The 14629-nt window shown below is 40.1% G+C and overlaps 1 protein-coding gene across 3 annotated transcripts; it reads left to right on the top strand.

The window, feature by feature from the left end:
- Positions 1–12495, top strand: LOC123608200 (butyrophilin subfamily 1 member A1-like). Of its 3 annotated transcripts, none has more exons than XM_045497835.1 (10): positions 1–290; positions 1005–1133; positions 1688–2035; positions 5584–5865; positions 5984–6151; positions 9028–9048; positions 9143–9169; positions 9991–10017; positions 10453–10479; positions 11698–12495. In XM_045497835.1, the coding sequence occupies exons 2-10, from the start codon at positions 1055–1057 to the stop codon at positions 12336–12338; spliced, it is 1620 nt and encodes a 539-aa protein (XP_045353791.1). In that variant the 5' UTR covers positions 1–290; positions 1005–1054; the 3' UTR covers positions 12339–12495. The 3 variants fall into 3 exon arrangements, with proteins under 3 accessions (XP_045353791.1, XP_045353793.1, XP_045353792.1); XM_045497837.1 differs by having other exon boundaries at positions 1115–1133; XM_045497836.1 differs by lacking the exon at positions 9028–9048.
- The last annotated feature ends 2134 nt before the right edge of the window (positions 12496–14629 follow it).

Consider the following 14629-nt stretch of genomic DNA (forward strand, 5'->3'; position numbering starts at 1 on the left):
GGTTTTGAGTGTGTCAGTATCGTCAAAGAGAAGTATACTGCTGAGAGATTCCTATGTAGGGGCCGTCTTTCTTCCAGTTGTCTCAAACCCCTTAAAAAACCACCCCAGGCTTCCTCCTAGACCCCATGTTTTGCAAAGTCTGATATCCTCTTGGCATCTTGGAGATACCTGTTGGCAGCCAAGAGCAGGTAACTGGAAGGAATGGATGAGAGTATTTATCCATGGTGCCTGTGGCCTGAGTCTGAGAAGTTTCAGAATGTCTTCACTTCTGTAAGAAGAATGTAAAAGATGTGAGTGTTGCATTTTTGTGGGTGATGGGCAAGAGAGAGGGAAGTGAGAGCATTTGGGCAAGGATCCTAAGGGCTGACAGAGGACAAACCAAGTTATATGTGCTCCTCCATCAGATAGGAATGTGGTGGGGGGTGGGCGGTGAGGGGTAGAATTTGTTGAAGCCAAATTAATGTTTGTACTAAAGCCATCTCTTTCTGTGGTTGCTCATTGCCTCCCTTCTGTCTCTTTGTCCATTGGAAAAAATATTGAGTTAGAGAAGAATTTAGAGAGATTGTGGACAGATTTGTCATTGCAGAACTTGGCTGTTGAGATGAAGACTGTTCACTTGGAGGCACTGTTCACTGGGTGGCTCAGTTGGTTAAGCATCCAACTCTTGATTTCGGCTCAGGTCATGGTCTCATCGTTTGTGGGATCAAGCACCGTGTCGGGGCTCAGCATGGAGCCTGCTTGGGATTTTCTCTCTCTGCTCCTCCCCCTGCTCTCTCTCTCAAAATAAATAAATAAACTTTAAAACAGACTGTTTCCTTGAAAAGGGAAACAAAAGTTCTTTTTTTGGGAGTGTTAAAGGCTTCTCTGATGTTCTCTGAGAGACACACTACAGTTGTTTGAGAGCTTCTGGAGGCCATTTCTTAGAATCACTGCAAATTGTCTTAACTATGACTTTTTTTTTTTTTTTTCTTACCTTATGGATCCCATTTTTGTCTTTACCCTAGCTATTTTCAGGACCTTACTCTGTGTCATACTGTTGTCTGCTCTGGGAAAGATGGTGGGTTTCCTGGACTTCTCTCTGCTAAGAGACTTCTTCTCTCTCCTACTTCTCCAGGTGTCCATGTGGGGCTCAGGTAAGAATATTTTATATTTTATACTTTATATTCTTGGATTCTTTTATTCTCTGAACAGAAGGAGTAAATTACCCTATCACTATATGCCTGGGTTAATTACAAATCCTTCATTTTGATATAATGATTTATCTGCCCATACATGAGGGCAAATAAGCCATTATATGATTAGTTTAGAGAGAAAGACCAGCTGGAATTATTTCACTAATGCCTTCTAATTCACTCAGGTCTCTGCTTCATGAAGAACACATTTTTCTGAGCCCAAGACCTAATTAAAAACCCTGGTTTCATGATTTCCCAACACTCTTCCCTACTTCTTCATAGAATTTCTCACCATTGCAATTAAAAAATTATTTGTTCAATAAGAGATTACCCTATTGATTGGGTAGAGATACTCTTTGTCTTGTGCACCACCATCTTCAGTCTGAATGTTTGCTACAGAAACTAGTGTATGAATGACAATGTCTATGGGCTTCTACTGGGCCAATAATGATGCTGTATTCCAAAATGTCCAGACAGGTCATTGATATTCTTTTCACTATGGCTCTATTCCACAGATTCATTCTTGGTTATCAGCCCCTCAGAGCCAATTGTAGCCATGCTGGGCATGGACACAGTGCTGCCCTGTCACGTGTCCCCGGCCATGAGTGCAGAGAATATGGAGCTGCGGTGGTTCCGTTCTGAATTCTCAGAGGCTGTGTATGTATATCAGGATGGAATGGAGCAGGTGGGAGAACAGCTGGTAGATTTCAAAGGGAGAGCAGAGTTGGTGAAAGATTACATCACTGAGGGAAGAGTATCTGTGAGAATCTACAGTCTCCGGATCTCAGACAGTGGAATATACAAGTGTTTTTTTAAAAAAGGCAGTGAATTTCAAGAAGCCACTTTGGAGCTGAAGGTGATCGGTGAGTAATTATCTGAGAACACAGATCGTTCTAAGGGAATGTAAGTGCTCTGCATTTGATTTCTGGGGAGGATGGTGAACAGAACAGAGACAAAAAGGTACATATTCTCGGAGCTGGTCAACGTCCTTGACACTGGGTTTAATCCGAAATTCTCTCAATCTATTTATACATTTATTGTGCTGTACTTTAATATTCAATGACTTCCATAAGTATCTGCCATAAAAAATAGATCATTTATTTCTCTGATATGTCTCTCCTCACACATTTTGAAGGAAGACACCATGATTCCCTAAAATTACCATCAGAGACCAGAGTCCTAGTTGGCTGCTGTGTTGGGTAGAGGCTCAGCTGGGAATGTCAGTGGTTGAGTCTTGAATGCACTGTTTGGAGGAAGTGACTATGGGGGTTGGGCAGGGTGGACAGGTATTGCAGAGAACAAAAGTCACCAGAGGATTGAGGCCAGAAAATAACTGACGCTCAGTGACTAAGTGAAGCAGAAGTAGAGAAAACCATCAACTGCGTAGCTTTTGGGAAATAAAAAGGCCCTGAAGAGAGAGACCAGTGTGAAAAGCTGGAATGACTGAGCCTTGGTCCATAGGACGTTGAATTGGCCAATGTCAATTTTGGCACCATTGGTGCTGTTTTATTTTTAATTACAATAAAATTATAACTCATTGTATCAAACTCCAACAATTCAAAAAATATAGAAAATATAAGTTGATAATCCTTCTGTCCTTTCAATATTCCTTTTTCTCCTCCAAAGTAACTATCAATACCAGATTGTTCTATGTCCTTCCAGTTATATATTTATATAAAGATATCACTAATTACATACAATATTATATATAATAATATATAATTATATATAGTAATATATAATTATATATAATAAAATAATAGTACAATAATATAGTATATATTATATAATATAACAATATATGATTATATTATTTTATTATATATTATATATTATAATATATGTTATATATTATATAATTATTATAATATATTTATGTAGCAGACCTTAATCTCTGTTCACAAACTAACCTTTAAAATATTTATTGTAACTTGTTTAAATACAAAATTGAATCTTTGAGCCCCCAGCCAATCGGGCTAGCGTGAAGCTTTGTCTTAATTCTTACTGGGGCTTCCTGCCCCTCTTTCTCTTGAGTAATCATTGTGCAAAGGTCCTATGGAGCCCAAAGCATTCAGGATTCAGCTCCAGTCTTGGGCCCTCACTGGTTAATGCTAGGATGATCATCATCCCAGACTTTGTTAATCTCTTCCATTAACTGCAAAGATTAAGTTACGGATATTATTAAAAACTTTTGATGCTACCCTTCTAGAAGCCCTGAAGATCTCTGTCTCTTTGTTAGGTTTTGAGAAACCTCCCATTCAATCTACCAAAGCTTCCTTCTGTTCCCCGTATGGACACTAGCTCATCAACATTCTTCTTTCCACCCATACTGCACAATTACTTTCACTAATTTGTACACTCAGCAATACAGCAAGAGAGTCGTCTTCTCCATTCAGTTATGCTTTAAGCCAAAAAAATATTCCTGAAGCTGAAATATTACAGTTGGATTCAGGAGAGGGGAAAGTTTAGAGGAAAACTTAAGTAAGTTAATTTAGCACAGTTAACACATTAAAGTGTCAAGTAATTTTCTGCTCCAAATACACACACTAATATTATTTACAATATTTCATGATATATTTTTTCTATAACTTGCCTTTTTCTCCTTTACAATATATGAGACAGATTATAAAAAATTATGCTTTTTAACGTCTAAACATATTTTCATTATATAGAAATTCCATAATTTATGTTAATATTTACTTTTTAATGAACATTGACAATTTTCGATTTTATATGATCGCAAAAATCATAAAATACATATATTTGCATGAAAATATGCGGCAATATAAATTGATATAATATAAACTTCTCAAACAATTAACTTTATAACATAATTTTTCTAATGTTTATTTATTTTTGAGAGACAGCGTGAGTGGGGGAGGGGCAGAGAGAGAAGGAGACACAGAATCCAAAGCAGGCTCCAGGCTCAGCTGTCAGCACAGAGCCTGACGCGGGGCTTGAATTCACAAACCATGAGATCATGACACAACCTGAAGTCAGACGCTTAGCCGACTAAGCCACCCAGGCGCCCCTATAACATAACTTTTTTATCCTAAACTTTAATAATTCCAGTTTCAGGATAACCATAATGTCACCCTGACAGTCTAATAATTGTTCCAGTTTTTATTCTTAACAGTATTTATCTATACTTTTGATGGCATTGAATATTATTTTTCTTTTTTCTTTTTTTTTCATTCACATAAACTTGCTTAATTTATTTTTTTAAAGTTTTTATTTAAATTCCAGGTAGTTAACATACAATGTAATATTAGTTTCAGGTGTACAATATAGTGATTCAACAACTCTATACATTACTCAGTGCTCATCATAAGTATACTCTTTAATCTCCTTCATCTTTTTCACCCATCCACCCCACTTCCTCTCTCATAACCATCAGTTTATTCTCTATAGTTAAGAATCTGTTGTGCTCATGAACCATTTTACTCACTTCTATTCATTTCCTTTGTTCAAGAGAGTTGGTACCTCCCTCAAGTAATTCTGAAGATTTTCTTTCAGGTTGCTTTCTATTTTTTACAAGTGTGTCCTTCCCAGGCAAGTCAGTATCTGACAGTAAAAATTAATAGTTTCATTATAATTTTTAGCCAAAAAAGACAATGTCTCTGAGGTTTATAATATATTTCCTACATCTGAGGAATTGGAGTAGGACTGAGCCAGAACTAAGAAGAACCATGTCAGGAGATAAGTTTAAAAAGTACAAAATAATATATAGCCTTAGAAGCCAGGATAGCCATTATTCTCAGAGACAGTGGATTCTTCTAGCATTCTAGTAGTGTAATGTTTTAATATGGGTGCTGGATCCATTAGTAGACCCAACCTGTGAAAAGTTAAAAAGGAGAGGTTGTGGAGGGAAAATAAATAAATGAGAGTGTAAAAGTGAAAAACATATTGACTCCTTCATGGAATCATTTCACCTGGCTATCTTCATATTTTTGTTATTCTGTACTCAGAGGAAGAAAGAAAATTTGGAAACCATTACAAAATGAGATTGTTTAAGGAAGTGACTACAAGACTCAGTTTAATCACAGAAAGGTAGTGGTTCTAGAGACTTCAGTAAGTGGAATGGATAGATATAGATATATTGGTGTGTTCCTGAAAGAAATTAACATTGGTAAAATTTGTTCTGCTTTTTTCCTTCTGTGGCCAATTGCAGATATGCCTGGGTAGAGAAAATGTGATAGGCATCAGTATGAAGACCTAGTGTCAGCTTCAAATCTCTTGAGATTTTACTACAATTACCCGTTTATCTAATAAGAGAAGAAAACAAACCCTCTCCTCCCACCAAGAATGATGGTGCTTTGTCCATATCCCCACACTGGTGTTACTGTATAAATTAGGGACTTCTGGGCCAAAAGTGTCCACGTCTCAAATGAATGACTTTCATCCTCTCCAGGTCTGGGTTCTGGTCCTCATGTTTTCATGGTAGGTCCAGAAGGTACAGGAATAAGACTGACATGCACAGGCAAGAGGTGGTTTCCCCAGCCTAAGGTGCAATGGAAAGATGCAATGGGAGAGAAGATACCATCTCTTTCTGAGGTTGAGACCCAGGATGACGATGGGTTATTTCAAATAGAGGCATCCCTCATTGTAAGAGACAGTTCAAAGAGAGAAGTGTCCTGCTCCATGAAGAACCCCTTCTTTGGACAAGAGCAGGTGGAAACCATTTCTATCCCAGGTCAGTGTTGCTCATTTGGGGGACAGGATAAGGGTAAGGAGGGGACATTTAAGAACTAGGATGGAGTAGGATTGCTTGGTGTATGTTTTTAATCAAGTCTTTGGGACCTCTGTATCAGAATCCTTCTTCCCTAGGACCTCTCCTTGGATGACGGCATTTGCTGTGACTTTTATCATACTTGGGATATTCCTGGGTGCTGTTGTGTTTTTGGCCTGGAAAGAACGACAGGAGAAGAAGAGAGCACAGGAAGCCCAGACAGAAAAAGAGAAAGAAAGTAAAGACAAAGGTAAAACTGTGAATCAGACTTGGTGGGATCTGTGAATTTATGGGTTTGTTGGCTGTATATATAAAAGTATGCATGGTATGATCTCAATTCTTGTATACTTATGAAGGGCTGTTTTGTGACCCAGTATGTGATCTATTTTGGAGAATGTTCCATGTGCACTCGAGAAGAAAGTCTATTCTGTTGCTTTGGGATGCAGAGTTCTAAATATATCTGTCAAGTCCATCTGATCCAATGTATCATTCAGGGCCCTTGTTTCTTTATTGACCATGTGTCTAGATGATCTATCCATTTCTGTAAGTGGAGTGTTAAAGTCCCCTGCAATTACCACATTCTTATCAATAAGGTTGCTTGTGTTTGTGAGTAATTGTTTTATATATTTGGGGGCTCCCGTATTCGGCACATAGACATGTATAATTGTTAGCTCTTCCTGATGGATAGACCCTGTGATTATTATATAATGCCCTTCTTCATCTCTTGTTACAGCCTTTAATTTAAAGTCTAGTTTGTCTGATAGAAGTATGGCTACTCCAGCTTTCTTTTGACTTCCAGTGGCATGAAAAATAGTTCTCCATCCCCTCACTTTCAATCTGAAGGTGTCCTCAGGTCTAAAATGAGTCTCTTGTAGACAGCAAATAGATGGGTCTTGTTTTTTTATCCATTCTGATACCCTATGTCTTTTGGTTGGTGCATTTAGTCCATTTACATTCAGTGTTATTATAGAAAGATATGGGTTTAGAGTCATCTTGATGTCTGTAGGTTTCATGCTTGTAGCGATGTCTCTGGTACTTTGTCTCACAAGATCCCCCTTGGGATCTCTTGTAGGGCTGGTTTAGTGGTAACGAATCCCTTCAGTTTTTGTTTGTTTGGGAAGACCTTTATCTCTTCTTCTGTTCTAAATGACAGACTTGCTGGATAAAGGATTCTCGGCTGCATATTTTTTTTCTGTTCATCACATTGAAGATCTCCTGCCATTCCTTTCTGGCCTGCCAAGTTTCAGTAGAGAGATCGGTCACGAGTCGTATAGGTCTCCCTTTATATGTTAGGGCACGTTTATCCCTAGCTGCTTTCAGAATTTTCTCTTTATCCTTGTATTTTGCCAGTTTCACTATGATACGTTGTGCAGAAGATCGATTCAAGTTACGTCTGAAGGGAGTTCTCTGTGCCTCTTGGATTTCAATGCCTTTTTCCTTCCCCAGATCAGGGAAGTTCTCAGCTATGATTTCTTCAAGTACACCTTCAGCACCTTTCCCTCTCTCTTCCTCCTCTGGAATACCAATTATGAGTAGATTATTTCTCTTTAGTGCATCACTTAGTTCTCTAATTTTCCCCTCATACTCCTGGATGTTTTTATCTCTCTATTTCTCAGCTTCCTCTTCTTCCATAATTTTATCTTCTAGTTCACCTATTCTCTCCTCTGCCTCTTCAATCTGAGCCGTGGTCATTTCCATTTTATTTTGCAGCTCGTTTATAGCATTTTTTAGCTCCTTCTGACTGTTCCTTAGTCCCTTGATCTCTATAGCAATAGATTCTCTGCTGTCCTTTATACTGTTTTCAAGCCCAGCGATTAATTTTATGACTATTATTCTAAATTCACTCTCTGTTATATTGTTTAAATCGTTTTTGATTAGTTCGTTAGCAGTTGTTATTTCCTGGATGTTTTTTTGAGGGGAATTCTTCCGTTTGGTCATTTTGGATAGTCCCTGGAGTGGTGCGGAACTGTGGGGCACTTCCCCTGTGCTGTCTTGAATACCTTGCGTTGGTGGGCAGGGCTGCAGTCAGACCTGATGTCTGCCCCCAGCCCACTGCTGGGGCCACAGTCAGACTGGTGTGTGCCTTCTCTTCCCCTCTCCTAGGGGCGGGATTCACTGTGGGGTGGCATGGCCCATCTGGGCTACTTGGACACTGCCAGGCTTGTGGTGCTGGGGATCTGGCATATTAGCTGGGGTGGATCGACAAGGTGCACGGGGCGGGAGGGACAGGCTCAGCTCTCTTTTCCTTCTGAAATCCACTTTGGGAGGGGCCCTGTGGCACTGGGAGGGAGTCAGACCCGCCGCTGGAGGGATGGATCTGCAGAAGCACAGCGTTGGGTGGTGCAAGCAAGCTCCCTGGCAGGAACTGGTTCCCTTTGGGATTTAGGCTGGGAGATGGATGAGGGAGATGGTGCTGGTGAGTGCTGTTGTTCCCCGCCAAGCTGAGCTCTGTTGTCCAGGGCTCAACAACTCTCCCTCCCGTTGTCTTCTAGCCCTCCGGTTCTCCAAGCAGAGCTGTTAGCTTATAACCTTCCAGATGTTAAGTCCTGCTTGCTGTCAGAACACACTCTGTCCGGCCCCTCCGCTTTTGCAAGCCAGACTCTGCTTGGCCGGTGGGCCGCCCCTCTCCACCGGCTCCCTCCCGCCAGTCTGTGGAGCGCGCACCACCTCGCTGCCCTTCCTACCCTCTTCCGTGGGCCTCTCGCCTGTGCTTGGCTCCAGAGACTCCGTTCTGCTAGTCTTCTGGCGGTTTTCTGGGTTATTTAGGCAGGTGTAGGTGGAATTTAAGTGATCAGCAGGACGCGGTGAGCCCAGCGTCCTCCTACACCGCCATCTTCCCCTGTTGGCTGTATATATAAATGGCATCTATAGGAACATAGAGATAGGAGTGTAGTTAGAGTCCCAAGACCTCCAGTAAGACATGGAGCCTAGGATCTTCTCTCCAATGGAGAGAGAAAACTCACTGCTATAAACATGGAGTTAGAAAAAAAAATGGTCACAGTAATTCTCAATTAAGGTGAATTTCTTGATCTAGGTATATGGAAGTAGTGTTCAGGACCTGAGCTTAGGAAATGTAGTCTGGACTTTTTTTCCATAAAATGTTTTGTTATTTTCTTTCCTTTTTAGAATCACTTGAGAAAGAGCTTGGTAAGTTTTCCATTTTTCTTTGCTCTAGTACAAGAAATAGAGTCCTTACTCCATGCTGGTACTTTGCACCTCACAGGTTGTTATTCCTTTTCAGGGAGAAGAAAGCAATTATATCAACAAGGTAAGTTATATCAGTGTCGTGGTTGGTCCAGTCATCTAATCTGTTCCTCTGTTCTTATCATACCCTATTCACCTTGCTAGTGAGGAAGGGATCCCCCACCCTAATTAGGATAAGATGGTTAGACACATGACATCCAACACTGGACATATGAGCTTGACAGCAGTTTATTAATCACCTATACTCCTATCCTGGGGGAGGAGGACACCACAAGTCATGCAGACCACATGGGTTTTCACCTGGGAACAGAGTGAACCAGCAAGGGCTGAGGGAAGCAGGCTTTTTAGTAATAATAAGATGAAATTCTACTAGTCTCCTTGGAAGTATATGATTGGCTTGTCTGAGTAACTTTTCAGGTTGATAGGAAGGTGAAAGCCATTAGGTTGAGGACCAGGTGGGGTTCAGCTGGCTTGACTGGTAGGGAAATTAGTTGAATGTGGAGATTTTCCTGCTGATTGGAGGCATATCTGGTGAGAGAAGGGGAGCTTATGGTGTTTAGAGCCCTGTGAGCTCCAAAGATGTCAAGGCAGCACATGAAGTTTTAGGCTTTACAATACACTCTCACAATTCAAGTTTATCTTATCCTTCTCCCAAAAGAATCAGAACCTCCTATTCTATCACAGATATGTTGGCGGAATGTGGAAAATGTGAGAAGTAGAACAGGAGACTGAAGGAGACAAATACCCCAGAGCTGTCATTGAGGTGATTAATACAGAAATATAGCACTATTATAAATCTTCATATCTCATGTGGTTGTAACAATTTAATAGTCTGGAGTGAAGGTCCTAAGGATTAGAGAATCTAATTCCTTTGTTTTATTTCAGACTGGAGAAAAGCAAAGTTATATGCTGGTGAGTAACAGATGTCTTGGGACTTCAGGCACCCCAGGATTTCATGAGGCAATTCTAGGGCATTTTTCAAAGACATGCTATATTCTGGAAAATTGACTTTGAATGTGGGACTTCAAAAAAATACAGGGGATTCTCTCTCCTAGTTGAGAAGACATGTTCTTTTTTTTCAAAAAATTTTTAATGTTTTATTTGTTCTTGAGAGAGAGAGAGAGAGAGAGAGCATAAGCGGGGGAGAGGCAGAGCAAGAGAGAAACACAGAATTGGAAGCAGGTTCCAGGCTCTGAGCTGTCAGCACGGAGCCTGACGTGGGGCTCAAACTCACGAGCTGTGAGATCATGAACTGAGCCAAAGTCCCATGCTTTGCCAACTGAGTCACCCAGGTGAGAAGACATGTTCTTGATGTATTTTCTTATATGAGTTTTTTTTTCGTTTTAGACTGGAGAAAAGAACAGTTTGAAGCAGGTGAGTGACCTTATTATTTTGACCCGCACAATCTCTTCTATCACAAATTAGAAACACATTTATATAAACCCTCAATAAAACCTGGTTGGTTTTTCATTTCATGGCTTTCAGTTCAGTCTCAATCTCATGCTGAAATGTGAACAGATTTCTTACATTTCTGATATCATTCATTCATTTACAATTAATTTATAGAACTGTTTATTCAGGATCAAATAAATAAAGGATATCTGATCTCTGATTTCATGGAAAAGTACATGTACAAGTTGTAATGAAGGTTATGAAAGAATAAGATTTCCATGAGAAAAATATGGTGGATTAAAGGAATTTCCCTGAGGAATTGACTTCTCAATCTGGGACTTAGTGATACAGTGGATTTATTCGTGTGAAAAACACTGCAAGAGCAGTTCAGTAAGAAGGAAGTCTATTACATCAGCCTGAGACAGGGACTAGCTCATTGTATCTCAGTGTAAGTGGAAAACTATCTTAGAGTCTTTCCAGAATTATGAGTTGATTATCAGTTTCTAGTACATGTTGCTTTACTCTGAATATCCTTGCATCTACAAATGTTTCCTAGTTAATTCAATCCTCCCCAAATCAAAGCACATTCTAGTATTCCCACATACAAATTCTTATGAGAAAAATTCTGACTATTGATGATGTTTGATTTCAGAAGAACAGATTAATTATTGCTGGTATCAGTACTGGAGTCTGCTATTACTACTGGTATTAGTGTTACCATAAATATTGGAAGCTAAAAAATTTACCAAGTGTTCATCATGGGCAAGACCTAGTTCTGAGTTCTCTACACATTATCTTGTTTATTTCTCACAGCAGTCCTATGCTGGGGTATCATAATTGTGTCCATGATTATGAGGGTAAAGTGAAGCTGAGAGAAACAAAGTAAATTCAAGATCACACTTACTAAAGACAGAGTGATAATCAAAATTCAGATCTTTCTGACTACAGAGCCTAAGATTTCAGCCATTAGAAATCTAATAAGAGTGCATGAGAAGTGGGTGACTTAATTATTACATAATAAATGATTCCAAATGAAAATGATACCAAAGAAGCTTAAATGAAAGTAGATACACTGTGACTGGAATATGACAGGGCCTAATTACTCAGAACAAGCATAAAGTGACAGCATCTTTCCTAAGGACAACCACTTTCCACTGTGGAATGACTTATTCCGCCCCCCCCCCCCCCTGACATTTGCAGTTGCTGTTACTCTGGATCCAGACACAGCTCATCACAACCTCATCCTATCTGAGAATAGAAAACAAGTTTCTTTAATGGGAAATGCTCCTCAGAATTGTGATGCTTCAGTACGCCAAGGACAAGGGGAATCTGAAACCATCTTCAGTGTTCTGGGCCAGAATTGCTTTACCACAGGGAGACATTACTGGGAGATAGAAGTCAATATAGGCACAGAAGTTGGACTTGAACCTAGATGGGCTGTGGGTGTTTGCTCAGATACAGCGGAGAGAGATGGGTGGTTTGTAGAAAGTCCAGAGAAGAATTTCTGGGTGATAGCATATAACAAAGGAGTTCTCATCTCCTGCCCAGAGTCTCTGTCACTGAGACAGCATCCTCAAAGGATAGGAGTTTTCCTGGACTTGGAGGATAAGGATGTGTCCTTTTACAACATGGTTGATGGATCCCACATCTATTCCTTTACTGGAATCACCTTCTATGGGACCCTCCGTCCTTATTTAAGCCTTCAGGGTGCTGGCACATATGTGACCATCTGCTCAGCTTCAGATGACACTGAAAATTACCCTGAGTCTTCTCCAAAGACTCATTTAAAGAGTCATGATATGGGTGTTGCCCAAGAAGCTAATCCTCTATTACCTCCATAAGAGGTGAAATGTCAGCATTTCTGCTGTCTCTGCTCAGGCTTCTTATAAGTATATTCTCAAAGAAAGCTGCCCTGGGCGCCTGGGTGGCTCAGCCAGTTAAGTGTCTGACTTTGGCTCAGGTCATGATCTCTCAGTTCTTGAGTTCAAGCCCCACGCTGGGCTCAGAGCCTGGAGCCTGTTTCAGATTCTGTGTCTCCCTCTCTCTCTGCCCTTCCCCCCCTTGCACACTGTTCTTTCTCTCAAAAATAAATAAACATTAAAAGAAAAAAAAAGAAAGCTGTCCCTGCGTGGAGAGTAGGTCAGCTTCACTAGGTACATTTTCAGCCCCTTTCAAAAAGAGAGGCAGAAAGAGAAATGGGACAACTACAAAATGTCTGGGGGAGTTTCCTCTCGCATTGGTTTTGGGGAAATTCAGTGTCTTTTTTGAGCAGCAGCAAGAAAATCCCAAACAAGTGCATGGCCTCTCTTCTGTTGTGTGTGTTGAAGTAGTATTTTTAAAACTACATTTAAAGAGGGGTGCCTGGGTGGCTCAGTCGGTTAAGCATCTGACTTCAGCTCAGGTCATGATCTCACAGTTTGGTTCGTAACTTCAAGGCCTGCATTGGGCTCTCTACTGTCAGCACAGAGCCTGATTTGGATCCTCTGTCCCCCCTTTCTCTGTCCCTTCCTGGTCACACTCTCTTTGTCTAAAAAATAAATAAACATTTAAAGAAACTGCATTTAAAGAGAAAAATCTCTCTTCTTACTAGTTTTGTTATCAAATATGAAGGAGGGGGTGGTGTTTGAAGGGAAGAATCACAGTTGAGTAAATTCTTGATACATGTTACTAGTGTTAGAGATACACAAAACTGTCCAAGTTTTGTGAAAGTTAATAGCTCAGCTTGTCCTTTCTTCAGCCATTGACCTCTAAACTTGGAGTCTGCCATGGGGTAGGGAGGACTAATATAAAACTATAAACCATTTGAGCAGGAGCCCAAGACTTCTGTGAGAGAAACCTACCCCCCCCCCCCCCCCACACACACACCCTTTTTGTTGTTGTTTTTTACCAAATTCTCACCGGTTAGCAGGTCCTGAATTGTGCCCTATGTGAGTATGTGAATGAAAAAGGAATTGATGTTGCAGTTTATGTTTTTGAGAAAAATAGTCAAATAAGAATGAAGAAACATCTACAGGCTTCATGGAGAAAAAGTCATTGAGAATGCTGATATGTATATATATATATATATATATATATATATATATATATAATTTTTTTTTCTTTCTGACCATCTTCTTCCCACTCTTCAGGGTTTCTTTCCCTTTAATGCAACTAAGCCTATGTCTTCAAGGATATAAAATATGAGCTTCTCCTGTTAAACAAGCTCCCTCTTCCTGGAGATAGAAGAGATCCACTTAGATTTGTATACACTATTAACAGATCTTTAAACCATACGTCTCATTATCAACCTCTCTTGGAAGATGTATCTCCTTAGCAACATTCTGCTGATGCATTATAGCCAGTATTGAAACCCAGGAAGAATGAAACCAGAGCCCAGAATATTAAATTTACTGACGGTAAACGGAGGGCTTATATAATAAGCAAGCAAAAATAGAGTCAGGAGAGAGGTAAATGAATGGTGGACAAGCATTAATAGCCATAATCAAATGGACATGGTGGATGAGAAGGGATTTCTGGACATAAGAACCCTTTACATGGAGATAACCACAAAATAGGAACAAATGGGATTGAAACTGTGATATAGAACAGGAAGGATAACAGGTTGAGTTTTGGATATTTTACGTTTGTTATATACCCTGGACAATCAGCATGAGGTTTCCAGATGTGTTTTTAAGTATCTCAACTGAAGAAACTACAGAATGCTTCCACCTGTTACTCCTCCACTCATTTTTTTGTTTTAGAAAGGCCAGCATAAAAGCACTTTTATTGCAATAATAAAACTTGACATGCATATGTAGTGTGGGGAGGTGGGAGTGGGTAGACAGCAATAATTTCTCTCACCAAATCATTATACAGGACAGCAAAGGGTGAGAGGGGGGAAGAAAAGCAAGGAAACAGATGAGCAGGGGTAGCTGAACATCCAAAACCAGGAGACACTGCAGCTTTTCTCAAGACAACACTCAAGGGTTTGTCATGATGTCTGGACTTTCATTGGATGACTATAACCAGCACCTTCAATTTAAACTCTAAAAAAAATTTTTAACATTTATTTGTTTTTAAGGGGGGGAGGGGCAAACAGGGGAGGGACAGAGAGAGAGGGAGACACAGAATCCAAAGCAATCTCCAGGCTCTC

Source organism: Leopardus geoffroyi, chromosome B2 (assembly GCF_018350155.1).
Source record: "Leopardus geoffroyi isolate Oge1 chromosome B2, O.geoffroyi_Oge1_pat1.0, whole genome shotgun sequence".
NCBI lineage: Eukaryota > Metazoa > Chordata > Mammalia > Carnivora > Felidae > Leopardus > Leopardus geoffroyi.

What these genes read in the sequence shown, in the direction of transcription:
- LOC123608200 (XM_045497835.1), top strand. Translation starts at nt 1,055, where the DNA reads ATGGTGGGTTTCCTGGACTTCTCTCTGCTAAGAGACTTCTTCTCTCTC. An exon ending in TTTGGAGCTGAAGGTGATCG is followed by an intron (nt 2,036 to 5,583) that starts GTGAGTAATTAT and finishes CATCCTCTCCAG; the next exon opens with GTCTGGGTTCTGGTCCTCAT. An exon ending in AAAGCAATTATATCAACAAG is followed by an intron (nt 9,170 to 9,990) that starts GTAAGTTATATC and finishes GTTTTATTTCAG; the next exon opens with ACTGGAGAAAAGCAAAGTTA.